At 40.7% G+C, this 27,312-nt stretch overlaps 1 protein-coding gene across 1 annotated transcript; it reads right to left on the bottom strand.

Annotated features, from left to right (window-relative positions):
* Nucleotides 1–1,777: 1,777 nt before the first annotated feature.
* Nucleotides 1,778–26,645, bottom strand: ZGRF1 (zinc finger GRF-type containing 1). Its single transcript, XM_076337393.1, has 29 exons — nucleotides 26,519–26,645; nucleotides 25,830–25,910; nucleotides 25,628–25,708; nucleotides 25,448–25,504; nucleotides 24,782–24,967; nucleotides 22,219–24,424; nucleotides 21,811–21,894; nucleotides 21,020–21,117; nucleotides 20,402–20,575; nucleotides 19,596–19,698; nucleotides 19,403–19,509; nucleotides 19,048–19,198; nucleotides 17,413–18,071; nucleotides 15,712–15,850; nucleotides 14,996–15,180; nucleotides 14,349–14,536; nucleotides 13,585–13,724; nucleotides 12,229–12,375; nucleotides 10,034–10,148; nucleotides 8,969–9,228; nucleotides 7,545–7,704; nucleotides 6,795–6,872; nucleotides 5,834–5,981; nucleotides 4,704–4,831; nucleotides 4,248–4,371; nucleotides 3,639–3,815; nucleotides 3,384–3,518; nucleotides 2,467–2,728; nucleotides 1,778–2,065 (listed from the first exon to the last, which is right to left on the bottom strand). Exons 2-29 carry the CDS (start codon nucleotides 25,848–25,850, stop codon nucleotides 1,950–1,952), a joined length of 6,429 nt encoding a protein of 2,142 aa, XP_076193508.1. The 5' UTR covers nucleotides 25,851–25,910; nucleotides 26,519–26,645; the 3' UTR covers nucleotides 1,778–1,949.
* Between the last annotated feature and the right edge of the window lie 667 nt (nucleotides 26,646–27,312).

Genomic DNA, 27,312 nt, shown 5'->3' with positions numbered 1-27,312 from the left:
ACAGAGGCGTCAGCAGTAATTTGAAGGCCGCTATTCAACCCGCCGCTGCTCCTTCTTTTTTCCCGCTTCGCCTCTCCGCTCCCGCGCCCCCGTCGTTCTCCACAGCGAGGAGCGGTGCTGCGGCGGAGAGCCGCGGGCTGCCCCCGCCGGGGTCCCTCCGCGGGCCGCCGTCCCTCCCCGGGGCCGGGGTCCCTCCCCGGGGCCGAGGTCCCTCCGCGGGGCCGGGGTCCCTCCCGCGGCCGGGGTCCCTCCCCGGAGCCGGCGTCCCTCTCCGGGCCGCGGGACCTCCCCGGGGCCGCGGTCCCTCCGCTGGCTCCGCCGGGCGGGCGGCGCCACCTGGCGGCGGCGGCGGCGGGGCGGGGGGAAGCCGGCCAGGCCGCGCCGTGCCCCGAGCGGGTGAGGGGGTCGCCTGTCCGCCTTAAACCTGACGGTTCTCCACGCGTTTGTCACCTGTCAGCAGGGACATCTTCCACCGGACCAGGTCGCTCAGAGCCCCGTCCAACCTGACCTGGAATGTTTCCAGGGATGGGGCACCCACCACCTCTCTGGGCAACCTGGGCCAGGGCTTCACCACCCTCAGCGTAAAACATTTCTTCCTTATATCTAGTCTGAATCTACCCCCCTTTAGTTTAAAGCCATTCCCCCTTGTCCTGTCACAACAGGCCCTGCTAAAAAGATTGTCCCCATCTTTTTTATCAGCCCCCTTTAAGTACCGAAAGGCTGCAATAAGGTCTCCCCGGAGCCTTCTCTTCGCCAGGCTGAACAACCCCAACTCCCTCAGCCTTTCCTCATAGCAGAGGGGTTCCATCCCCCTGATCATTTTCGTGGCCCTCTTCTGGACCCGCTCCAACAGCTCCGCATCTGTCCCGTGCTGAGGACCCCAGGGCTGGACACCGTACTCCGGGGCGGGGGTCTCAGCAGAGCGGAATAGAGGGGCAGAATCACCTCCCTGGCCCTGCTGCCGGCCGCACTGCTTGCGGTGCAGCCCAGGATAGGGTTGGCTTTCTTTTTTTTTTTTTATGGTCGATCTAACAAAATACGAGCATAAAGCAACAGGCCCTGTTTCTCAAAGGCAGCCTTTGCCAAAGCACCTGGGCAACAGCCTGAAAAAGCTGCCTTCGACTGACAGCTGAGAAAGCAGATAGGGTTTCAGGCGGATACTAAACAACACGTTTTGCCTTTGTTTCCAAACACAGGGGTTGTGGTTTTTTTACACATCTGTTAGCCACTGCAGAGAGTAGCTACGAAATTAATGCAAGGAAGCTGACAGACGCAATGCTCCTGTTCCTACAGGTGACGATTTTCGTACGGGTTGGGGGGACTTGCTGTCCAGTGTGAGGTGCGACTTCTCCGGGACAGGAACGCTGGGTTACGGCTCGTAAGGAAGGGTAAATGCCACGCTGGGGAGAAGGCAAGTTCCGCACGAACCGCGGCCTCTCCGGCAAACAGCAAGAAGGCGCTGATTTATGGCCGGAAGAATACACTTGCACGGCCCAGGCATAAACTACATTTTTTTTGTCAAGGTAGGTACCAACGAAGCCCTAGGGAACAACTCCCGTCTAGGATCAAAACCATCACCTGTCTAAAATCCAGTATCTTCTCGCTTTTTAATGGTTATAGCCATGCTCCTTCCTAGATGTGACCGATTTGTAAAGACGCAAGATGACAGAATTGTCCTAAGATACGGTGTTACGCGTACATCTAATCTGAAGAATGATGAAACGCTAATAATACAATTAGGTACTTGTAAGCATAAAAGGATTTCAGTTATCAAGCAGATAAAGTCACTTTATTCATTTTTAGTCGTACAAACAAGGGGTCAAAACAGAAGTATCACTGAGATACAAAGAAAAATTCCCTGCCTTAGATATAAATATTAGATTTGCGATCGTTCTGATAATTTTTATAGACACGCAGTTCATATTTTCTTCATAAAACAGGCGCTCAGTTTAGTTTTCCTTTTTCTTACTCTGTTCCTCTTCCTTCCGTTTCTCCAAATAACGCTTCAGAATGTCGTTTAGCTGCTGCTCACACTGGCTTCCATGTTGTAATCCATTTTCCCATCCTAAAAGCGGCAATAAACAGGATAATTACATCTCCCTTCACAGCATCCATCGTGTGATTCGTCTGCGGCGATGCGAACGTCCGTTTCCCCAAGCCTGTCAAACGGCTGTCGTATTTCTACTGTGAAAATGGTTCTTCTTCGGAGTGCAGCCATTAACGAGATGCTTTCTTTGATCTCAACCAAGCAGGTAAACGAAATAATTACTCTTGCGGTTCCTATTCTTGCAGTGATTTTATATGTAATAAATATACTGGTTTATGTAGTAGGCATACTATATACTTTATATATTATATAGTATGTATAGTACCTCTACACTATAATATACGAAGTGTATTATACAGAGTTTAATTCAAGAAGATGAGCCGCATGGTTTCAAAAATACAGGAAAAGAAAATAATTACCTTTGCAGTGATGAATTACTCTTCCCCACAGTCTGTTCCTACTTAAACAGGCCAGATTTCCAACAATCAACAAATGCCTCTTTGCTCTCGTTAGCGCAACGTTCATTCTCTTTGCTGAGTCTATGAACCCAACCTGTCTTGTTCTTACACACGACAAAACAGCGATCTCCTTCTCGGCTCCTTGGAATGCGTCTACAGTGGACACCTGGACAGCTTTCGTTTCAAAAGCCTCCGAGCGTACGCCGCTAAGCAAATTCTGAATCTGCAGACAAACGAACGTGGATGGTGATGAGTCAGGCTGCTCACCCTTCAATCGCTTGTCTTGAGCAAACACGCTCAACGGGGCTGAGCCTACACAAGATGCGAACTAAGAAACCAGAGAGTGCAGCGACAGTAAAACCTCAGCTAATCACAGGCGAACGCTACGCAACGAACCTGTATTTGACGAAACACTGGTGCATTCAGGGTGGCAAGCGGTGCTTTCGCTTAACTGATCGCAGCAGCCCGGGTCATGTCGTGCCTTGGGTGACTGGGTGAGGTACGACTCCAGCCTCGCTAAGCGGATGCCTCTGTCACCTCTCCTTGTCGCACGTACCCGTTTGGAACGGGCCCTAACCGATTTATGAAAATTACGTACTATTTAATTTGCCGGTTTTCCGAGTGTGCGTGTGGAAGGAAAACTACTGGAGAGATTTTTTTTTTTTTAATCATATGTTTGAATTGAAAGATTTTGACTAATTTTAGAGGAAAAAATACAGATTTTTTTTTTTTTTTAAATAAGAGAGATTATGGTAAACTCTAGTTTACCTATCCAGCATTTGTTTCTCACTTCTAGTTGACTCTTCCTAGTTGAAGTAGAGCCTATGTTTAGAATAAACAAATACATTCAAGAAAACTGTTTAATTGATGATACAAACCTTACACATCTGTGATTTATAGAGAGTAATCACACCAATTGCAGATCCTTCTATTCCACTTGCAATCAGAGACTGGATGAGCTTGACTGTAAAATGAACTTCTGCCATGTTATAAAAGCTGTTGTCTCTTTCAATCTGGAGAGAGGGAAGAAGATTTCCAGTTTAGCTCTCACAAACGGCAGAGTGCAAAAAGAAGCAGAATGGAGGAAACACTGCAATATTGACTTTTTATACAAGAAATGTTTAAAAACTTACTTGCTCTACCCCGTTAACACTATAAAAACATAGTGTTGGAAGCCAATCCAATAAAGGACTTCTGTCTTTCTCGGAAACACCATCTATCAGATGTCCTTCATAGAAGAGCTCGTTGGCTATGGCACTAATAGCGGGGTGACATCGGTACTGTGTCCGAAGAAGTATTGTTTTATGTCCCTAAAGAATTACGGTACAGAAAGCGTGACTAGGAAAAAGAATTACTAAATATTTTGCAATGCCAGCTAGGTCAAACAAGAAATAAGCGGAAACAATTCCCGCAGTAAGCTGGCTTAACCTTCATACATTCACTTTAACGAAAGTTAGAACAACTGTAGCCCCCGATTCTTCTGCCTGGATTGAAAACTGCACAAAAAGATGGGAAGGCAGAATCCGTCGCTGTTTTTCAATCCGTTCTTGTTTTACATTTGCACGCTGACAAATTTCCGTGCGCTCTGAAAATAACATTTACAGAGAAATGCGCTAGAATGGAATCGGCTTAATTAAAAAACAGGCTGAAACACTGATCCTCTGACATCTAAACCGGAACTCTTCAGTGGACCTACAATTTCCCCCTCCACCTTTTCTAAGGATGTGGTTAGTAGTACGTACCATTGCGCAAAGCCGGTCAAAGAGAGTCTGCTCCAATCCCTTTTCATGAGCGCTCTCGGACCCTTGAATAGTTGGCGGTAATTGCTTAGGGTCTCCAACAAGGACTAGCTTTTCGCACTGAAACCTAAATAAGAATGTTAATAAATAAGAAAAAAAAGTTCTAAAAAGGATGTCAAACTATTGATAACGAAAGCGTGTGCTGTGTTTATATATCACAGACTGCTTTCCATCAGGCTCCCTTCTCCATCGCCCTCTTTCCACAGTTAAAATAACATGGTAAACTCAAGGAAGGCACCTAAGACCAGGCCCCAATTTAAAATTACTCTTCTTGCTTTCTAAGGCGAGACCTCGGAGTTCACGTTCTTAAAAAGACGTGCAAGTTTGGCCATTATTTGAGGTTGCGTCACTGCTAACTGAAAGTTATTTCTCTGCTGGAAGACAAAAGGAAGGCTGTACCTGGCGATGGGAAGGAGAGAAGCAGGTTCAGTCATCTGACTGCACTCGTCCAGCATCACGACAGGAAACTTAAGACTGTTCAGACAAGGGAACGGGCAGGCAGCACAGGTCACTCCAACCACTTTTACCTTTGTTATTAGCGAGGGGAAAACGGGTAGACAAAAAGTGAAGCTCATTTAATAGTTCATCTCTGTGCAGTACGTAACTATAGCTTTGGCTAAATGAATTTTTAGCAGTTCTCCTGCATGCTGTGTCATACTCGCTGGGTCTCAAAAAGTTATATTCTAACTTCCAGTAAAAGGCACTGTGTATTCACGGAGATGGATCCAAGGTTACCATTTCTTACGCTTGGGGTGTTTATACGTTAGAATCATTCACGGATTCATGTATTTTAAGACCAGACTTGGTCTGGTACAGAGAGAATTCAGATTACACAATCCTCCCAAACCTTCTGAGCCCCAGCAGCAGAAGTGCCAGCAACGACCGCTAGGAATAAGCGCAAAACCCAGATTGCTCAGATCTGCTTTGTTACAATTGCTCTACAACAAGCTGGGATTTTTTGAGTCTAGGACTGAGGAGAAAAGGCAAATAACTGGAAAGACCAGAAATTGAGAAGATTTTTCTACAGTAAGTAGTAATCTTAAAAGGTAATACTTTGCTGAAAAGTTACTTAAAATATATTTGAAATCTTCTTGGTGGTTGACACTCAACTCTAGGACAGATTTAGCTCAGTCCCTACCTTTCACCTAAAGGTGATATTTATATATGACTATATAAATTCTAGTGTCAAGGTGACGGTGCAGACTAGCTGTGCTCAAAATTTTTTCTCCCCCCACCTTATGAACTAGATTGGTAATATTGAATTAGACTGCAGTAAAGTTCAAAGAGGGGTTCTGTCGCACAATGTATCACTAAACAGGAACTGCAAGTTCAACTCGGAGAAGTCATACACAGGTAAAACACTAAGCTGTACCTGTGGAATCAAACCTGTCCTAGTCCTAACGTTCATTTTATTTTCCAAAACTAGGAGGTTGGCAGGTGTGAGAGGGGATTCCCGGTTTCCATTTGCTGGGCCTTGTGGATAAGACACAGCGAATCCCCACTTTCCCATCCCGTCACTTTGGCTGTACCTGTTGCAGTATAGTTTTATTGGTCCCCAGTTTATGTTGCTCAATACTCTTCCTTACATATATTTTTTCAGCTGGAGTTAAGTCTTCTTTCATGAGCGCAAGCAGCTCTTTTAACTGCTCATTTTCATTTCCTGAGCCGGCATGTAAACTTCAAAAAGATTTTATAACATGCATTACAATGATTGAAAAGAACAGTGCTTTCAGTGTTTGGTGAACACCCAATATAGAAAAATAATCATACTTTATACATAACAGTACTTTACAACAATGTACTAACCTATCCCGAATCCAGCTGAGATTGAAAACGGGTATTATACCAGTCTAACAGACACACGTGTACTAAGTGACTTCCCCAAGTACACAGCTGATGTCAGAGTGGAGTAGAACTGAGGAGAAGTTTTTCATTCTCATACCACTTGGTATGCTGCTGACGCCAAGGAGTGGAAATTTAGTCTTTATTCATCTTGAACTTTACTTTGTTCTCTCAAATTGTGTTGAAAGTACTACGTAGATTGCTTACTTTTAAGTAGTTAAAGGACAAACGCCAGAATGCTACAGCAAAGATAACTTGGGTAAGTAGTACAGAATTGGTGAGTTGTTACCATTAATTCTCCAAACATTAAATTTATGATTAATTCCTCCTAGTTCTTATCACGACAGCAGTCCACATCTATTTCAAGTCTGTCCGTTTTGCTTTTCCCCTTGTGTAAACTCCCAAATCTGTAACTGCCATTATTTTCTTCTCCTCTACTACTTCCCATTTAAAAGCATTAACTCTATTCAGCAACAAGCGACATTCCCAAATCAAGGTAAAATTTCTCCACCGTGCCGGGGGGGGAAAACCCTGAGACAGGCATATGACAATCACATTTTGAATGACTTCAAAATAGTACTTTTACAGCATGCATACTATCATGAATCTTAGAACCGCTTCAGATGCCTCAAAGATTAAGATTCTTACCTATGGGGAAGAATTGCTTTGGTGATTTTCCTAATACTTCCCACTCTGATAAAGTCCTCAAATCCAAGATCAAGTAGACTTCAAAGAAAAAGAGATGATACGCGTTACAGAAATGTAAAAGGAAGTTTTGAAAAAATTTAGAAGTGGTTCTGAAAAGGCCAACAGACACATCAGAACGCTGAAGAACACAAACTTCTGCGATTAACCAGATGAAGTAACTCGGGCCACAATTCAAGTACATCGAAGTAAATTACCTCATCGTGATTTGTCTCAAAGATGCTTAATGCCTTTATGATTCTCCTCTCAGAAATAGTCTTCCATTTCTACTTTCCTTTCCTTCCTTTATCCTCCCAAACCATGAGTTTTATTTCATGTTAGCTTCATGCTGAAGCTTCCGAAGTCTGCCTCTCCCTCTCTCTCCATGCCTCCTTCCCCTGCCCCTACTGCTACTCCCGAAAGATTCCTGAGCAATGCTACTTTCTGTCATGATGGATTTTAATAGTAAATTTGATGAGAGTAGAGCCCAATATTAGTCTCGTGTAAATTCACGCAGCTAGCCTTACGGTCTTTTAGCATATGCACGCTGTGCAAAGGAGCAAGGGTAAAATTAAAACCCGCGTGTGACACTTTCTAGGCAAAGAATGCAATCTTTTTCGAGTGTTATACTGGAAATATCAACACAATTATCTTTACGATACGAGTGCGTTATTGGCTTTGGAACAGTAGTCTGTGAAAATCTCTGTAACCTACCCCAGCAGTATCCTGTCAACGGCAACATTAGTGGAAGAAGCAATCAGAAGTTTCCATGGAACTGGCCTTGGACCCTCCGTAGCTTCACTGCTTTCGAAGAGCCGTACTAGGAACAAGATCACAACAGACAGCAGATAGCTCTTTCCAGCTCCAAACACACCTGGTATTTTGGAAGAAAAAGCCAAAGTTACAAGTGAAAATTTTCTAGGAAGTACAGCTTTAATCAATTGTTATAACTTATCTTATGCAATACTATGCTGTGATTCCTGTAAAAACATTCCCCGTGCTTGCTTCAGCAGCTCTAAGCATCCAGGGGCAACCGGTTGCCTTACACTTCGCATTTACTGCCTGCAATAAGTTTACAAAAAACTACAGAAAAGGGGATGCTAAGGTATTTTTCCTAAATTTTCTGGCTGAATACATGCATTACTTGCTAAGGAGTCTCATCAATACATTAAAATACTACAAATACAAGTATCTGCATGCACGTCCCTCGTACCGTGTCCTCAGGTACAGAATAAGGAATTTGAGAAGTGATTATTTTGGAATGACTAATAATTTTAACTAGATTAATATGCCCGACAGCCTAACAAAAGCTCAGGCAATTTAAGTCTAGTGGTAGCTGTACTAAGAGTGTCATTATTGTCAACGTATTTACTTCGACAGGATCTGAAAACTTACGTTTATGGTAACTGCTTTTCAATACTAACTTAAAAGAAAAAACCCCTTTGACTAAGATGTTACTAGCTTTTTTGTACGTGTTGAAAAGGGATACAACAAAGATAGAAGGAAGTATAAAACAGCAAGTAATAAAGTGTAGTAGAAAAAATTTTATATGATAATTTAGCAAAGCTGATACATGACAAAAAGTGGTTTTAATATGAAAAGAAATAAGCAGAAGACGCTAAGAACTCTGATTTTGTGTATAGATCTTGCTAGGAAAGAACCCCATACTTACGTAAAATCCTGCAAAAGGCAGAATGCAAATTTAAGGATCAAAAGCTCTGTGCTGATAGAATGGATGTTATAATGTCAAGGTCATTATCAGAGGGGCCTCATCCAAGAAACGAATTTTCAGGAAATGCATGAAGTACATGAGGACAGCAGCGTTACAAAAGAGTTTAAAAGGATATTCTGTACACAGAGGCAGTTTATTCAAGCTCATCTTCTGTGCTACATTTAAAATAAGTCAACATTTACCTAGTGTTGAAACCGTGTTTAGTTAGTTAGTGTTACCTGCTGAAACCAGGACACCTAGACATAAGAATCTCCCTGGAGTTGTAAATATATGATTAAGAAAACAAGTCTACTGTTTCATCACTGAGAGAATTCAGGGATATTTCACGAACGCTGGCATTACATATTAATTAGCATTTTTGCAAAGATAAAGATAGCAGCAAATTTCACAGTTATTTGCTATATACCACGTATGATTGTGATAGGGAAGGTCTGATGTTCTTCCACGGGTTTGCTGTTTTCACATGAGGTCATCATCTGAGCTATTTGAATCAGTGATGTAGCTTGATCTGGGTTCAACGAGAACGTTTGGATCATCTTTTTAGCTAGTCCCATTGCCACTTCAGTGCTGACAGGCCCATACATCATTGCGCGTTTCAGGCTGATGGCAGGTGGAATAAATTTTCTTTTGTTGACTCTATTGGTAGCATTTTCAGAATCGAAATTCCTAAGAAAAATACAATGGTCAAAAGCTGCGGTATAATACTGCATATGTGTAATTTGTATCTCATGGTTCTGATATTCTTACTCACCTGACATTGAAATGCTGAGGCTTTACGATTAACAGCTGACATAATTAAAAGTTGCTGCCCCCTGCCTCCTGACATACACCTGGGCTGTATATTCCTGCCCCTTATTACCTCCCTGGGTGACAGCTGGATCATAGGAAACAGGCTTTTGGGTTTTATCATTCTTGCTGTAGGTTAACGCTTTCAATCTGACTTACTCCAAGGCCGGGGGACTGACAGAGTGGCAGAGAACGTAGTCAGAGGTAGCAGGGATTCATTTAATTACTTCCTTTATACAGTGAATCGTAAGCAGTCTTGGAAACATCCCTATATTGCTCCGATTCTCCAAGAAAATATTTTATTTTTAGGTTTTGTGTCAAGTGACTCTAAAAATTGGGAAGGAAAAACAGTTCCACTGAACCCCTGTGAAGCATATACATTAACTTAACACAGGTCAGTCAGTGACTGTACTGTCGGTCTAACGGTCATTAATCTCTAGGTTGTAAAACGTGGGCTGCAGGTAAGTTTTAAGAAAAAAACCCTTACAATCGAATTAGAGTTAAGCAACCGATGTACGTAAATGAAAATCGCATTGTGAACAGTTCATTCCTTGCACCGTTTTTCCGATTTTAGTTTTCCTCATCCACTTTTTAATAGGGCAAATTCAACGGTATTTTTGTTGGGTTTTTTTCTGTACCTATTGCCGTATTGTATGTTCACAGCATCACTGAAACAGTAACTTACGTTTTGAGTAGATACGGTATTAGTGGTAACGTAGATGGATTGAAGTGCTCCTCCAGATTTCTTAAAGATGTAAGCTCACCGCTAGCATTACAAACCAGCAAGGCATGAACAAACACTGAAAAGGCCACAGAAAAATAAAATTGGGAAAAAGTGAAATTAGCCAAAGTTTCAAATCAGCTAGATAAATGAATTACAGAATGCCAAAAGAGTAATCAGCCTCCTGTAACAAAAAACAAGTTACCCCAGTTACCACGTCTGACTGAATATTATAGATAAGGAGAGACCTATTAGCCCTTCTTCCCAAGGTGCGTTATTTGGAAGGATTTGTGATCCCAACATTAGCAACCTTCTGGGAAGGAAGCTTAGATAAAAATCCTTACTCATTTTAGAAACACTCAAGATATTTAGAAGGCTTTGGAATTTAGGAGGTGAATTTTCTAAGTAAACCGTCTGTATCACAATGGCTAAGCAGATGTTTTCTTCAAAAAGGCAAGACGGGAACAGAAGAACACCTCCAGTGGGCCAGACTCAAGTTCCATCTAGCCTACTTCCAAAGTGTACAAAAGTGGGCGCCTAGGGGAGAGTCTAAGCACAGAACGGGTATTCAGTTATATTTTTCTGAATTCATTGCCAGTTTCCTAAGGTTCTGGGGCTCAGGGATTGCCTAAGTAACGGGTTTCTAATATGTTTAGTAACCCACATACCTCTATTTTGGTGTTGTTTATCACTGCCACCAACTAAACATTACTTAAAGCTTTATTTTCATACAACTTAGGGTTTTAGTTTTGTAATGGTTACAGAATTATGAAATAATCTGTATTTATGATCACAAAGAAAGTTAGGACCAAAAATTTCCCAAGAAAAAAAATAAAATGCCACGATTCAACAGCATTAAGACTGAAAAGCGATGTATTAACTCTTCCAGACCCTGACTGCTCGAGAGATCCAGTCCTGCAATTCACACTCGGGGAACAAACAAAACCAAACCTCCAATTGCATTTGAAGCCCATGATTTTGATAGCATGTGTGCCCACAAAGGACTTGTGTGCCATTGTATTTTTTTTTCCTCTGTGTTTTTTAGTCTTCTGAATGTAATTCAGACCAGGAGTTTAATGTGGGCTCACTGAATTGTGCTTTGCTGGAACTCTCTCCCTAGTGATTACGTAGAAAGCCTAAAAAGACTAATTTGTTAACTTAAAACACTCAGTTTACCTGCTTAAGGTTAAGTGCTACGAATAAAGCCTTTTGCGATCAAGCACACAATTTTCATACTGCATTAAAAGAAAGTAAGCAGAGGTATAATATTACTAGCTCCAGAATGACTACATAATGCATTCTTTATCTTTCTTTTACAAAAAACCCAAAACGAAACCAAAACTTCAGCTCAGTTCAACAGCAAAAATAAGAGACTTTTGCATCATGTTTGGCAGCACATTTGTCATTTTTCTGTGACGTCTGTAGCAGACCCACACTGTTTCTCTCTGCACTTAAGGCCCACTAACCTTACTGTTTCCAAAACACCGATGACAAATATTACAAAAATACCCCAAACAAAAATGTTAAAGCCAAAAAGGAAGGATGGCTGCAACTTAGTTGGGAACAGCTTGCTAAAGAATAAAAAGGTCAGCAGTTCACTAAAAGCCGTCAGTGCTAGGTTTAGTAATATTTTCTTTTTAAAATACAATGATGAAAATAACTAAAACTAGACAGATTTGTTCTTTCTGAATTTTGAAACTCCGATTTTTTTAGTCATTCTAGACTGTAGCAACAAAGGCACAGAAAGGAGCGTCGGGACAGCCAAATCACAGATTTAATACATGGCTTTTTATATAAATACAAATTTCCCATAGTGAGTTGTTGGGGGTTTCTGTTTGTTTTTCAAGGACAGTAAGAATGTATTCCTGTTAGCTACAGGACAGTCAATTTGCACTCTATATTATATTATTTACTACATTATGTATGTTGTCCTCATTTCTTCATCACCCGTTTAGAATTTCTTACCAGCTACTTCGCAGGTTTAATTGCATCAAGTACTGTATTCAAATTACATATTCAAAGATACAAGGAAAAAAACCCACTGTGAATAAAATCATGTATTAGATTGGAGAAATTCTAATCTCATCCTTCATTGCTGGCCAGATTTTTCCCTCGATAGTTGTTTCCCACAATTCTGAATTATTTGCTGTAGAACTCACTATTTGATCGCCAGTTTGAGGGACAGTAGCCTTTCAGTGGTAGTAATTCTACTTCGTTGTTGGAGGATGGTCCAAAGAAAGCACTACTTGCAATGAAAGTGTCAAGGGGATCAAAGGTCAGAGTCTTCGAAACAACCCAAATATCATCTGTCAAAAAAATACAGAATTCTCATAAGCTGCTTCTACTGCTGTCTTTTAAAAGGAAATGAAGCTGGACAAAGTAGCTCAGCATTTACTACGCTGCAAATTAAACCACCGCTAACGTGAAAGTTACGGTGTAGGTATTCGAACATCCTAATGTTCGAAATAGGGGGTATTCGAACATCCTAAAAAAGTGTTAGTTCAGTTCTAAAAGACTGGATAAATAATTTGCAATTCTTCTAGTACTTACTGTCTGATGGTGCACTTAGCAGCGTTTGACTTCTGACAAATCTGAAGTATTACCAGTTTTGAGAGTATTTGGAACAAATCACTGCAGTATACGACAAATCTAGTTAACCACGCTTTCGCCAAAGAAGAGCAAGTACTGAAATAAACGTACGCTTTCCCTTCCCTTTCAAAACCAACACATACTGGAGCCTGCAAGTCTTCTGTTTTATTTGGCACACCTGATGAGGCTAAAGCTCACTGCGCTATTCCTATACCATATATTGCAGAGCACGGCAAGGGAGATTTCAAAGTTGGGAGCAATAATGGTGCATACGTATTTGCCTGTAACAAAAGTGATCAAAAATTATCATACACAAGTAAAAGTTTTGCCCATGCAGAGCTTCAGAATTTCAAGTTACAAAACCCTGATTTGTTAGAACATTTCGGTCTGTACATGAAGTGTGCGCAGACAGACACGTTTGTTTCTGCCTAATTTCCTTTGTATCATTTTCCACAGCAAAGTGAACGAACTATGAAGATATGGGTATCAATTCAAAAATTCTTGAAGTGAAATGAACTATCTGGATCAAATCACTGAAAGCTCTCCGACTTTGTGACATTTCAATAATTTAGAAGAGATACGCAACAACTACTGAAACACGGATTTTTCACTGAAAAAACGAATCACGTTTTCCTTAAATACCATCTATTTGAATACTGGGCTTTCCTGAAACGTCACGATTCACAGATTTAATACACTCCAAACCCAAGGACATGGAATTTATATTTTTGTAAGGTAGTTGAACATTTACAAGAAAAGATGAATTAATGAGATACTTCGTTGCCCTTCTAGAATGAGAATTGAATTATCAGGGCTGTCAGGAGTTTAAAAATAGGATTCAGTTTTTCTCTTTAGATTACAAATTAAAACTCTAAAAAGGCACAACATGACACGGACAATTATTCTGATGCTTAAGATTTTCTTACCTTTGCTATACAGAGAATAATGCTCCTTTCTGCTTAGTCTGAGGTATAATTTGGTTTTGGAATCGCCATCGAATCTGGCAGGTGTATTCATAAGTTTCTTGAACTTACTACACCGCTGTGTTTGAATTTCAAAGGCTTTCCTGTTAAATTGTAATTTTAGGAAGAAGTATGTAAAAAATTGGCACATTTTGGATTCACCACCAAAAATAAGAACGCTCCACAGATTGGACCAAATTATACAGCGCAGATCATAGAATCATAGAATAGTTTGGATCTTGGTGGTTGTTCATCATCTTACATTACCAAGTTTTAAATAGGTTTATCTTGATTGCAAAGTACTTCTCTCATATTCAACCATAATTAAATCATTTCCCCTACAGTTAAGCAGCACAGAATAGCCTTCGATACAACTACTAACATTAGAATTAGAATCGCTAAGAGAATAAATCAAATTCTCTTACGAAAGATTAAACGGATAGTAATTCAAATGCAACTATCATAAGGGATTTCATTAAGCAGTTGATCAAGTTGCTGGTAAGCAGTTTTGATTCTTGCTGAAAAGAGTGCCGACCTGAAATGCCATTGCTGTGAATATTATTCCTTTGCTAATTTTGCTTTTACGTTTCTACATGGAACTGTAGCCTCTTTAAACACAGTTAGTGAAAGTGTCCGTTAAATGCTGCTGAAATCCAGAGCTACTGGAATTTTTATAAATCCTGCAATTCACATAGCACTCGTGAAAAGCGCATAGCGTTTCAGAATACCTCACCAAAAGCTGGCATCCCTCATAGAGGGAAATCTTTTGACTTCTGAGGTATGTCCCAATACTTTTGATATCGTGAAGCACTACGCTAGGTGTGGATTTTATCCGTGCGGGGTTCACATCTTCTATCCACTTGAAAAACGAACACTGCTCAGCCTTTGGGGCATCACAGGTATAGAACAAACGACCCTAGGAAGGGAGGCAGGAGGGGAACAAAAAAATACCATTAGCACGTTAAAACAAACAAGCAACAAAAAATGTAAAGCAACGGACCGGTACTCCCTGCTATAGAAACAATCGGATAGACACCTGTCTTTTCACTACGTTTGGCTGAAAAACACAAGTGTGTTCCCAGAACTCTCAGCTTCTGGAGCCAGCGTGTGTAATCATACCTTACAGAAATCCCATATAACCTAGAAAATTAGAAATTCAGGTCTTTCTCTCTACATATGTAAAGCTGTTTCTGTACAGAGAAATCATCAATTCTGGACACTAGTGGCTACTACAGCTGATCTTAAAAGCCATCTCTAGAACACATCCCTTTAACCTGCAATTGTAAATCATACAGAATTGCCCTGTAATTGTTCACACAATACGGTCTATATGCCAAATACCCCAAACTGTAAACAAACAAGGAATAAACAGCACCTTGTTTTGACCTTCTTTTTTAACCGTAACAAGCTTAGCAGGATGCATGTGATTGCAGAGTGGAACGCAGCTTTCTTTGCTCTTACTTTGCCCATCTTTCAATGAAGTGTAAAATGATACATCCACTTTTGAAAGAGCACTGTGTAATCTTTGTGACAACTCAAATAGCACTATGTTTAATTGCTCTTGACATAGAAAGGAGAATAGAGGCATAATTAGTACAGCCTTAAAATGGTTACACAAGTACACAACATTCAAACAAATACATTTGCATGTGAAACTTTCAATCCCAAATCTAAATCAAAATATTTAATGAGAGTCCTAAAAGAAACCACGTGACCTGCAAAATTCACATATTTCACATGCAATTAATTTGTTCTAACTGCCTTCCTTGCATTCAAATCACATTTAAGTATATGACTCCAAACGATCCAAACACTAAGTAACTGGGCGGGGAAGCTTAGATAGGAATCTAAAGACTGGTAAAGAGGCACAAGATTACGGAGTTGAACAGAAGCGTACTGGTCTTCTGGTTTGTCTTTGCAATTTTGGGTATAGACTGAACATTTTCAGTATATATATCCAAAAGCAAATGCACACAGTTGTTCCAACAGATGATGTTGACGACCTCTCTCCCTCTCATCCTGCTTTGTGAAGTTTCAGAAATACACTGTTTAAAAAAGACAGCATTTTACATAGCGTGGTGTTGGACGTACCTATCAGAGCAGCTTTAAAAATCTGTTTGTAGTGAACGTGAGACTGAAACACAGTTGGTATGGACATCTTTCTTTTAGGAAGATTAGCATATTTTACTTTATCCACATTAGGAAAAGACAACTCAGAAATCGTTATGTCCTAAAAAACAGAAAAACAAACCATTAAAACTTGCAAAACCCTGATTGAGACAAATATTGATAAATGGCTACTGTACAGATATGCCAAAACCTATCCATTTTTCTCCTCTTTTTCCTTTTTTGCTTTTATATATTGTGCTCTCATTAGTAAGTACAACTAAACAGAAAAAAATCAGGGCCTCATTCTGCAACCAGAAGTTTCAACGTGCAGACTGTCAATGAAGAATCGGTTTTCTAAAAGCAAAATACAAATCCCCTTCACCACAAATGTTTGCAGGCTTCGTTAACTGCAAGTACAGGAGCACGTGTTCAATAGGACTGCCAACAGGAGTAAAATTAAGTATAGCTGGAGCTGCAGCATAGAGCTTGGACTGCCATTTAGGATGTACCATGAAGTTAAAATTTGCCCCTTGACAAAGAGCCTGCATTTATAATAACGCAGGTAATAATTACACAATTTACTCTAAAGCCTTTGAAAGTCAGAATCATGTTTTCAGCCCTAGACATGGGGAAGGAGCACACAAACCCCATTTTTAACACCCTTTCTGCACAGAAATAAATCCATCAGATGAAACTATAGCAACGGTAGTACAAGGCTAGGGAAGGAAGAACCAGACTAGAGAGCTTTGGGGAAAGCGTGCATACCACAAGCTATTCCTGTGCCTGCCATCCCAGCTAGTCCTGAGGAGCTTCTTCCAGCTATCTACACTGCAGTGGGCATCATATTGGTAACCCTCTTCATAAGCTTTTTGAAATCCAATATATATGGATAATTTTTTTTATATATCTATATAAACACACACAATGTGTATACACCAGTGTGTATACGAAATATACTAGTTATTTCCACACCTCTATTTCACATGAATATTTTACTGTACAAACAGTTTTAAAGAACTAGAAAACACAGCATACTAAGTTTGCGTCAAAAAAAGGGAAAAATCTAACATTTTCACTAACTCTCAAACACAGCCATTTGACAACTTTTAAAACCTGACTTGTGGTTGGTTTGAGGATTTCTTCCAATTTACTCCATTTGTTTAAGACGGTCTACTGGTCATAAAGAGCTGTGCTAATTTTTTAGGTGCTTATTCAATGCCATAACTTACTTTTCCACAATTAAAACTGAAGAAATTTAAAATATTTTAAAATCAGAGACTATGTTTTGAAGCAAGATATGGCTGTTCGTTAAAACGATGCTGATTTCACAATTAAGAAAAACACTTACTGAAAACACGTTCTTACCAATTATAGATGACAAAACAGCCCAACAGCTTTTATTTCATCTTCCTGCCATCAACATTCAGATTAAAAATCTAAATCTGGCACTGTGTGCGCCAAGGAATTACCTTTACAAAGGATTCGTCACAGCACTTAGAGAAAATACATTAGCAGCTGCTGTTCCGTAGCTGAGACTCTTTTGTCTACGTTTCTACGTATGCAGAAACATCTCATCCAATCATACTGATAATATCTTGCAGGAAATCAGATAAATGCAGTTACTTTGTCCAGAAAAATGTGTTTCTGTCACTTATAACTGTATTTGCTTGAACAGTTACACACCTGGCTGTCTCCTCTTACAGTGTGGCAGCTCAGATGACTTAACACCTTTTGTGTTGCTTCAGTCAAAGGTGTCTGACTTAAGTGCAGAGAAAGTAACTTCCTCTCTGAAATCAAATCTTGGTTGCTGGTATTTGCACAGCATTTACCAAGCGCGCTCTTTGCTGTCAGTAGAGGTGCAGAGCCGGGAGCACTTTTATTCACAGCACTGCTCTCTCCTGTGTCACCCAGCGGCATTCCAAGGGCGTTCTCAGCACAGATGTCATCAGTCATGTCCCTGTCGTCGCTGTTTTGAGTTATCAAGTCACACTGAGCGCTGTTTTGGTATTTTAGCCACTTGCTTTGTCTATATTGTGAAGTCACATTAGGGAACACTGGCTGTACAGATTCCCTTTGTCTGTCTTCCGTATACTCTCCAAACACAGAGGTTTCATAATTTCTGTCCTCAGGGCCAAAAGCACTAATAGGAAATACCGCTGACTTGTTGCATAAATTGACTACTGAAGAGCCGAAAGATTGCTGGACCTCCTCGCTGTCAGTTGGATAAACTGCGTCAGGAATCTTCTCAGTGGCAGGAAGAGTGACAAATGGAGTTCGTGTTTTAACTGCAGGTTTGAATCTTGAGAGGTTGCATTCCTCTGGATAGCTGGATCTCTCCCGTGCTGTAGGGCAAATACATCTTACAAGCAACTTGTAGCACTTACGGGTGGCACATTAACTTCAGATGTACAAAAAACTAAGATAAGGAAAGAATTCTGAGCTCTTCCTTTTACGTCCTGTCTTCTAACTGGCAAGCTCTTTGTATCGTGCCTGTGCAGTATCACACTACATTTCCCTCTGACATGAGTGATTTCAACTGTGATTCTTTTAATACTTAAATCGCTGTATTCGGAACACATTTCTGCAGGCGCTCTACTCGTATAAAAGAAAACGTTTGGTAGAAATTATTTAAACATTATTGTGTTTTGGAGGTCATTAATCTGATATTCTTGGTACGTCAGTGACAGCTACCAGCTGGAGAACAAACAGCTTAACATTTGCTCCTTTTTCCAAAAAGATCACCCATAAAACTGCGTAAATTAATATTAACCAATGTAGATAAATAGGCTTCTAGCACCACAAGCATCCTTTTGACTAAATTCACTATCAATAACAAATGACAGTCATTGATAGGTGTCAACTGGAAGCGGGTCAGAGGACAGCTGAATATGGAAGAAAACTAAAAGCAGGTAAATAAATGAAAACATTAGTATGAATTAGAAGCTTAGCTTACAGCCTTTCCCCACATCCCCAAACTAGAAGCCGATTTTTCTTTATAACATTAAATCACTCTTCTGAAGTCTCTTTCAGGAGAATATAATTGGGGGGCTAGGGGGGAAGCATGGAATTCAAGGCTAATTCAGCTGATTTGGAAAACACTGTTTAAAATCGTGCTTAAAAAAAAAAATTAACACCCCCCTGCTATGAAAAACGTGTGACAAACACAAATCAAACTCTGTAGTTACCCAGACATATCTCAGTGTATTTCAGCGCCCAGGGTAACTGTCTTTTGTAGTGCAACTCGCTGTGCTCCAAAAATCCTCAAAGATTTTATCGCAAAAATATTGTAAAGTGCAATTAGAAACTATAATTTCTTACTGAAAAAAAAATCTGAAAGTTCTGGTTCACTTGGCAAGATCCTGTGTATCAGGGGCTCCGGGATGTCTCCAATAGTTTCCTCACTTCGTGAAGCTGGAGAAATTGTAGAGTCCGGATCAAGTGAGGAAGTCAGTTCTACTGATGAAATCATCTACAGATGAAGAATTAACATGTCAAGTGAATGACTGGAAAAAAAACTTGATTATAGCGCTTTTGTCACTATTGTCTCTCTCATTCTAAACAATTGAAATCTCTCTCAGAGTTGAGATAAAACAGTTTCAAAAATAAGAAATTGCTACTATGCACACACAAGAAATGAAGCCAAAGAGATCTAGAAGAGACAGTCAGTTCACACCTTGTCAGGTTCCCATGAAGTCCACTGCGTTTGTCTCAGATCAGAATGTGAAGGTGCACCTGACGTTGTCCATGGTGGAACTTCAGAAGACACATGCAATGCCGACGCTAGGAAAAACAGGCGAAGGACAGAAGTCAAGCAGAATAACTGTTCTGAGGCCGAGTGCTGCCATTCTACTTTAACTTTCACTTACGGGACTGATCTATTCTTGACTCTTTAATAGTGTTAGACTTCTTTGGAAAATTCTCTTTGATAAAGTTGATATCATCCTCATGAAGACTTCTTGAACCTGGAGACTTTACCAAAAAAGTAGAAGCAAAAACTTGTTAGAAATTAAACTGTTTATCCTCTATATAAATATTATCTTTATGTGAATCTTATTTCTAAATATCTTATTTCTAAATCTTATTTCTAGATGGAATTCTTCAGTATCTCTAGCCCATTCTGGAAGTGAAAAATGAAATAGCAATTCTCTTCCATTATTTTAAACACTGAAATACATACCGCATTAGAAAAAAATATTTTATTTAACGTTGCGTGCCATGTTTCTTTGCATCCAGGAGGAACAGAATGATAATCCAAGAGAGGAAGTTTTAACCCTTGCTTTGGAACTCCTTAACAATTATATACCGAATTTCAAATCCAGCTGAGGTGAATATTATACTGCCAACACCAGGAAACAATCGTTATAAAAGCCCTCTGCCACTTTTCTCCAGAAGAAATCTGTTCAATATCCCACATTATGACCATGTACATTTTTCAAAGTGAAACTGATCAGAGGAAAAAAAACAAGTTACATCTTGCAAATGCATACTCACATAAAGGTGAGTAACAGTAATTGTCTAACTGCAAGGTTTTAACCTCAAAGCGCTACGTTCCGTTCTAAGTGACTTTGATATGATTGTAGTGTTCCAAAAATGAACTCTCTTTTATCCTACATTTACAGGATACGTTCTTGCACTAAGGTTAGTAAGAATAATTTTGAAAAAATTGTTTTACCTGTCTGAAATCAGAAAGGACATCGTTGCTTGAAAACAGGGGTGACAAAAAACTCTCAGCTGCAAACTCCATGTTATCTGGGTACTGCTGCCATCCTAGCTGTGAGCAGGGAGCTCTCAACATTATCTCACTAGCTGCCGATCCCTTTACTTGGTGCCCTTGAAACGCAACAGGCTACGCGATATATTGGAATTATCATTAACTGAAAAGAAGTACTGTTCTGGAACTATCTACAGTCAATAAAGGTACTTTTCATACATACAAAAATAATCTGTTGGAAGCTGCAGAAGAGAAAAAAAATAATCTATGCTTTTCTCTCTCTTTCTCTTGCACTCCTGCAACTCAGCAGCAATAAAGTTTTTGCACAAATCTCTGTCAACAGCAAATCCATATACTGATGTAGTATGTTTAGTCTTCTTTCTGTATTGTAAAATTTGAGTTTAAAACTCTCAGCGGAAAACTTCCCACAGACAAGTGTACTAAAAAGCGGTGAGAAGCCCATTATGAGACTGGTTAAATATTTATTAGGACTTACTGTAATATATTGCAAATAGTAAACCATTGAATTGAAATTTAAGAAACACTCTTCATTCTGCTTCAGTTCCACAGAAATTGTACCTTTGGTTGGCAGTCAGATGTCCTAGGGTCTCTTTGGGCCGCCGCTACTGGTAGAATACCTGCCTCTGTTTTCTGTAAGAAATTGTCCACACAGTTGGGCCGCATATGAAAGTATCAAAAGCTAATTAGTCTAACAATTTAATAACTGTTTAAAGTGAAAAGTTAAGCTAAGAAATCTCTTGTATTTATATTTTAAATTACTGCCTTTTTATTTGGAAGCCAGAATAATCCATGATAGGATAAGAAACTATATTTCCTTTTCAAATGGGACAGGAAAAAGAGAACAATTTAATCTAAAATCTTTCTTTCACTTTGGACGGATTGGAAGAAAAAAACTATTAATAGCATTGGATAAAAAAAAAAAACAACCCCAAAAACCCAATGTGGAGCATCAAGCACAAACAGATTTGCCAGTACATTTCAACCCAAGTGCTAAAATTCCTAGGAAAGCCACGTGTTCAAAAAGATAGTGAAAGAAAAGAAAAAATAGATGGTAAAAGAAGATGGGGTAGGGAAGGAGAAGCACCAGACATACTAATGTGATATTAAACATAACTAAATATTACAATTTGCATTAAGTTTCTTGGCATACATTAGGCCTCCTGAACATTTATTGGCAATAGGGTCTGCAAGACGACATCTTCTGTTTACTACCAGCTGCTTAGTCGATGCCTCTAAGCAATTTCTAGCTCAACCTCTACAGTTTCATAAACCAAGAATTTTATTCAAGAAGCCTGGTGGAAAATGAATTTAGCTTGTACAGATAGATATACGTAGTCAAAAACTGGTTACCATAAGGCCAGAAGAATCAAAGTATGAACAGGAAGATGCCTGTATTCTTTCCGAGTAAGGCACTTCTGTAAACTGTTTTATAGCTACAAGAGATGGAAAAGCATAGTAAGTGGCAGTTACAGTATTCTTTTTACATGAAAACCCCTGAATATTTACCGGGCTTGCAAACCTTACCCATGCAAATAATTGCACAGTTAGGATTTCACTGAACTAAAGCGAACAAAGACGCAGACTTGGAGCCCACATTGTTGCTTTAAATACTAAAAATTGCATGAGGGAACCTTTGTAACACACCACTCCAAAAGTATGGTTTCTGAATATGAATTGTCTAGCAGGAGAGATAAGAGTACAGCAGTCAAATAGGTACAGTCATACAGAATTCACTTTAACTCAGAAGGTGACCTAACCTTCGTCTTTCACAAGGGGTTCAAATATCTCTTTAGAAGTCTCTGCTTCATATAATATGCTATTATTTTCCTCCATCTTTTGTAAGCTTTCTAATGCTGTGCTATGTTGAGTCAAAGCTCTTAGAAGAGCGATACTGTTTACCAAATCAGGAAGATCTGATGAATTTTCAGCCATTGCCGTGCATTTCAGGCAATCCATTCCTATTCTTTCACCTTTGCAGGCTTCATGAAAGGCATTTATGCTCCCTACATTTTCAAACTCCGTTTCACCTATTGCCGTTTCCTCTGGAGATGAATGGCTTTTTCCTAAAGGATAGAGAGAACTTCTGGAAATGAGAGTATCTTCCTTATGTGAAACGCCAAATACCTTTTGATGGTCTTTGGCAATATACTGGAATGAGCCATAGCTAGGATCTGATTTTCGTGACAAAGCCAGCAAAGGACTACCTGGTGTAATGTCATCACTCTTAGTACCCCAGCAGCGCTCTAAATCAACATCTGGGGATTTCATGCATCCAAGCTGTATAACATCTTCTTCGGTCCTTTTGTCCATTGCAGAAACTATTCTGCTGGTAGAAATACTTGAAATACTTTCAGTGTTCTGAAACATACTGGTTTTGGGGTAACATTCATCAACATTTGTGTCGCCAGGCAAAAGATCAGAGCGCTTGTATTTTATCCATGACATGCCATTAACGGCACGCGCTGCACAGCCATCAAGATCCTTGTTACTGTTTGTGGCTTCGGTACTTAATTGACTTTCATCAATCTCTTTTACGTTGTGTCCATCACCCAAAAGTTCCACTTCAATTCTGGTCTGGTTTGCAGAGTCTTCTGCAATTCTCCCCGTATCGCCGACATTGTTGTCGCAAAGCTGAGATGGTATACCCTCAGTGCCGTGATTTCCATCATTCTCTCCGTCAAATGTTGAGCACTTGACTACTTCTTTTCTACTGTGTGTCACTTCACAGCAAGAACGAAGTCTCAGCGCACTGTTTTGTGCTACATCTTCTCCCTTTAAGCAATCCGGACTTTGTGACAGCATGTCTCCTTCAGTGACCTTACTCACATCTCTTTCACACAGGTCTTCATTGTCTGTGTCATTAAAATCAAAAGCCTCCATTAGATTAAAGTTAACCTCCATCACCTGTTCATCTGGATCACAGTCTTTGCCAGGCGTACTTAATTCCTCCTTTACGATTCCAGTTTCGGTCAATGTTACGTCCACAGAGAGCTCCAGGTCACTAGGCAGTCTTTCTGAATTTTGTCTTGGCGGAAGCTCGCTTTGCAACCTCACAGATGAATTCTCCTTAAGGCTGTTGGTCACTGAATGCTCCCTGTATCTGGAGAGATTTTTTCCAAAGGTGATTGGACTTGCTGAACACGGAACGTCACCTGAGGATGGGACAAACTGACTGTCACTCATTCTACTCATGGTGGGTTCGGGTAGGAAGGAACTATTTGTATTGCAGGAATCTCGTAAATCTTGGCTTAAATTATTTGCCTTTTTGTCATGTCTCTGTCCCGTGACTTCTTCGTCACAAGGTTGTTCAGCTGAATTTAGAAGCATTTCAGGATTCCATTCCTTTTTATCATTCCCAGTTCCCTTCATAAAAGGCAGGTGCCGAGTATTTTGAATGAGTGTTTTGGCAGGGTTGCCTGAAAAAGCAGGTAGGATTGTGCTTTTTTTGTTATATAAACTACCTGCATTTTCTGATGCCTGAAACCGAGAAAGACATTCTGTGACTTCAGACGTTGTTTGCTCTCTGCATCCTTGTGTTGGTTTAGACTTCAAAAGAGCTATTATCTGAGCTGTGCTCCTGATGCTGTGTGACACCGTCCCATGACCGGCTGTCTGACTACTAGATTCGGCGTGCCCAGTAATTGGAGGAGATTCTTGCTTCGCAATGGACTGATCAGAGTTTTGCTTCTCTGTCTCCTCCCATCTGTCAAGAAACGGAGCTGAAAGCAGTGAGGAGAGAGACATGCGTCCTCTATCCTTATCCGCACACGCATCTTCATGAACGTCTGCGGATAGATTTGTTTCTGCATCCTTCTTGCAAATCGTAGAAAATAATGGAGAGGTAACATAAAACTTGGATGGAAAAGTACCCTGACACTGCTTAGATGAAGGCAACGCTGTTGGTTTTTCTCCATCTTCCATTGCTGATATTTTCTTTTCAACTTGGCGTGGCCCTTGGAAACCCTAGGAGACATTTTAAATTAATTCTACTCAGAAAACAACTTCACATTTTGTAATCAAATGTTGAAAATAGGGCATGCTCCGTAAAATACATTCTGATCAAGTAGCACATGACGATTCCACAGGTGTATAGAAATAGTCTCAAGCCCTTGCGATTTCCACTGCAGCCTTAGCAATAGTACACCGAGCAGATTTAGTAAACTCTGGAAAAAAGTAGCTATACCGGTAACGTGTTCTGGCTTACAGTTCCAAAAAACCAGGAAGACATTATCTATATACTTACTACTCACTAAAAGATGTGCCCTTTGTGTTTTAAAATGCATGTTAACATCAGACATAAGTTTTGAAACAAAGACATACTGTAAACTTCCTTTTCAAGCCAACAGACAGATGTCTTGGAGGCAGAACACCGGGTTTTACACCATTTCTATCCACCGCTGGAGTTTCTGCTTTCCCTGGCTGATCGTCAAAAGTTTTTTCATTCACTTTCACTGCTTCGACTGTGATCAAGTACCGTTCACTTTCTAAATTATCTCCAGCATTCACCTGGAAAAGAGAAAGCAGCAGCGTGTACATAATAGTGCTATAAAAGAAACGAGTCTGCTAAATGCTTTTATGTAAAAATTTCAGAAATTTACACCCAGCTGCCATATAAATACTTGGATTAAAATATACATCTACTAGAAAGCATTAGCAGTTTGCTTCAGATTATGCTTATTTAATACATCACTGTAATACACTGCTTTAACCCAAAAGGAATAAAATTCTGTCAATCCTCTACATCGGTTCTGGAAAAACAATATTTATTTATTTATTCTTTATTATTTATTCTATTTATTATCAATAAATAGAAGCTGTTTTCGCTTTTGATTATTTGCATTGCAGCAGACTTTCATATCCACAATAAGTACTACCTTCATTACCAAACAAGGGTTTGAAATGCTTCCTGAAACAGCAACCACAATCATAAGCATAAAAATAGATATTTTTTTTAAATCAATACAAACAAATCCAAACAAAATATACCTGAGATTTTATAAAAATACTCTCCAAACATTGTCCTTTATCATCAAACAAGATAGCCTGCAATGAAAAAACAGAATTCTAAATAACTAATTCTATTTCACAGATCAACTAGCTCGCCACCGACAGTCCAGCAGTAGCAGATGATATTCAATCCAACGGTATTAAATCTGAGTTGTTCACCTTATTTCCGCCAGCTCTAATCCTCAGCATTCCATCTTGCCACGTTTTTGATTTTTTCGTTTTTTGGTGAGTGTATAATACCTGTTTTAAATGTGTAAAATGTGGAAATAATAATAAGTAAGAAATGTTGAAATAATACAGCAGCTACAGCGCCTTTTAGTTTATTTCTACTTAGCGGTACACAGTGTTAAAAATCACTTACAGTAAATTCTTGAGAAGCCATTGCTTTGGCAAAACAGTCATCCAAGAGCTTATTTCACAAATATTCACATCTTCATACAGCCTGGGAGACAGGGAAACGTTCAGAATCTACCAGAGTTGTGAAGGAAATGTAGCGACGAAAAAATAGATGCCAGTTGACGGGTTTTTTTTCCCCCTCAAAAGAAGAGAGCTAAGTGCAAGACAACGTCAAAACAGTGGGGTCTCACTGATGTGGGCATTTTAAAGGGAAACCTCGAAAATAATCTAACAGAAAGACTACCGGTAAAAAATAGCTTTTTTAGAGATGCCAATGTATTTTCTAACTTTCAGGGAAATTCATTCGTTTAAATGAACGGCTGGCAACTCTGAACACTCCAGTGATCATACTGCTATTCAGAATTAACAAATTACCCTAAACACGTTTACTTGCAGAAAAAAAAAAAACCCCAAAAACCATAGAAGCTACTAACAGAATAGTTTTGTCGCAAGTTTATTGACTCTGGACTCGGTCATGCATGCTTAATTCACGTTAACTGACTCTCAAAACCAGCTACCCGTGAAGTCAAGCCTCTTTACATATTTCAAGGCAGATCACAGGGACTTTTAAAATAGCCTTTGATGATGAAACCGGGCACAAATCACGATCAAAGCAGCTCATCGCCAGAAGCCGTGACTTACTGCTGTACGTACCGGCTTACGACGACCGGTACCCGCGATTTGCGTCCGTGTTTGGAGGGCTGCACTTGCGAGCTCGGCGCGATCCCTCAGCAGCACTGCGACGAGAAGGATCGCAAGAGACAGGGGAAGATGTCGGCGAGGCTGATACTGCGGATTAGCGAAAAAAAAAACCAACCGTATTAAGGAGGGAGAGATCCACGCCCTTTCTTACGGCTGCCACCCTCCTGGCAGCCCCCGGGTGTTTAGTGAGGTGCGAAACCTTGGGAACGCACCCTGGAAGGACACAGAACGACTCCTTCAGCTGTTCCGAGCGTCAACGCTTGCCGTAGTTCAACGGGGAACGCCGTGGGAACGGGGGTGAAGGGGAACGCTGCTAGCGCGCGTTCACACAGACCCGCTAAATCCGCTCTCTCCACGCCGCCGAGACAGGCCCGCTGAGCCCTTTTTACCTCATCGGCCACAAGCGTTTCCCTTCAGCGCGGCCGTCTTTCATCCCAGGCCGCCGCCGCTTCCCAGGGGGCTCCGCTGAGCTACGCCGAGCGCATCCCCGCGGCAGGGCGGGCTTCCCCCCCCCCAGCCCCCGCAGAAGCTCGTCCCTCGGGGACGCCCGCCGCCGCCGCCAGCCGGCCCCCGGCCCCCGGCCCTACCCACCCGTCCCGGGCGGACGCGCAGGATCACGGCGGCCGCCGCCACCGCCGCCGCCTCGCTCCCTCCCCGCGTTCGAAACTTCCCGCCGCAGCCCCCGTGACGTCACACCACCCCGACGCGAGGAGGAAATCACGTGCGCCGAGCGAGGCGCGCCCGCC

The sequence above is a fragment of the Aptenodytes patagonicus genome, chromosome 4 (assembly GCF_965638725.1).
Source record: "Aptenodytes patagonicus chromosome 4, bAptPat1.pri.cur, whole genome shotgun sequence".
In the NCBI taxonomy this organism is placed as follows: domain Eukaryota; kingdom Metazoa; phylum Chordata; class Aves; order Sphenisciformes; family Spheniscidae; genus Aptenodytes; species Aptenodytes patagonicus.
Note: the sequence above shows the minus strand (reverse complement) of the source record. Positions and strands in the feature narration are given on the sequence as shown.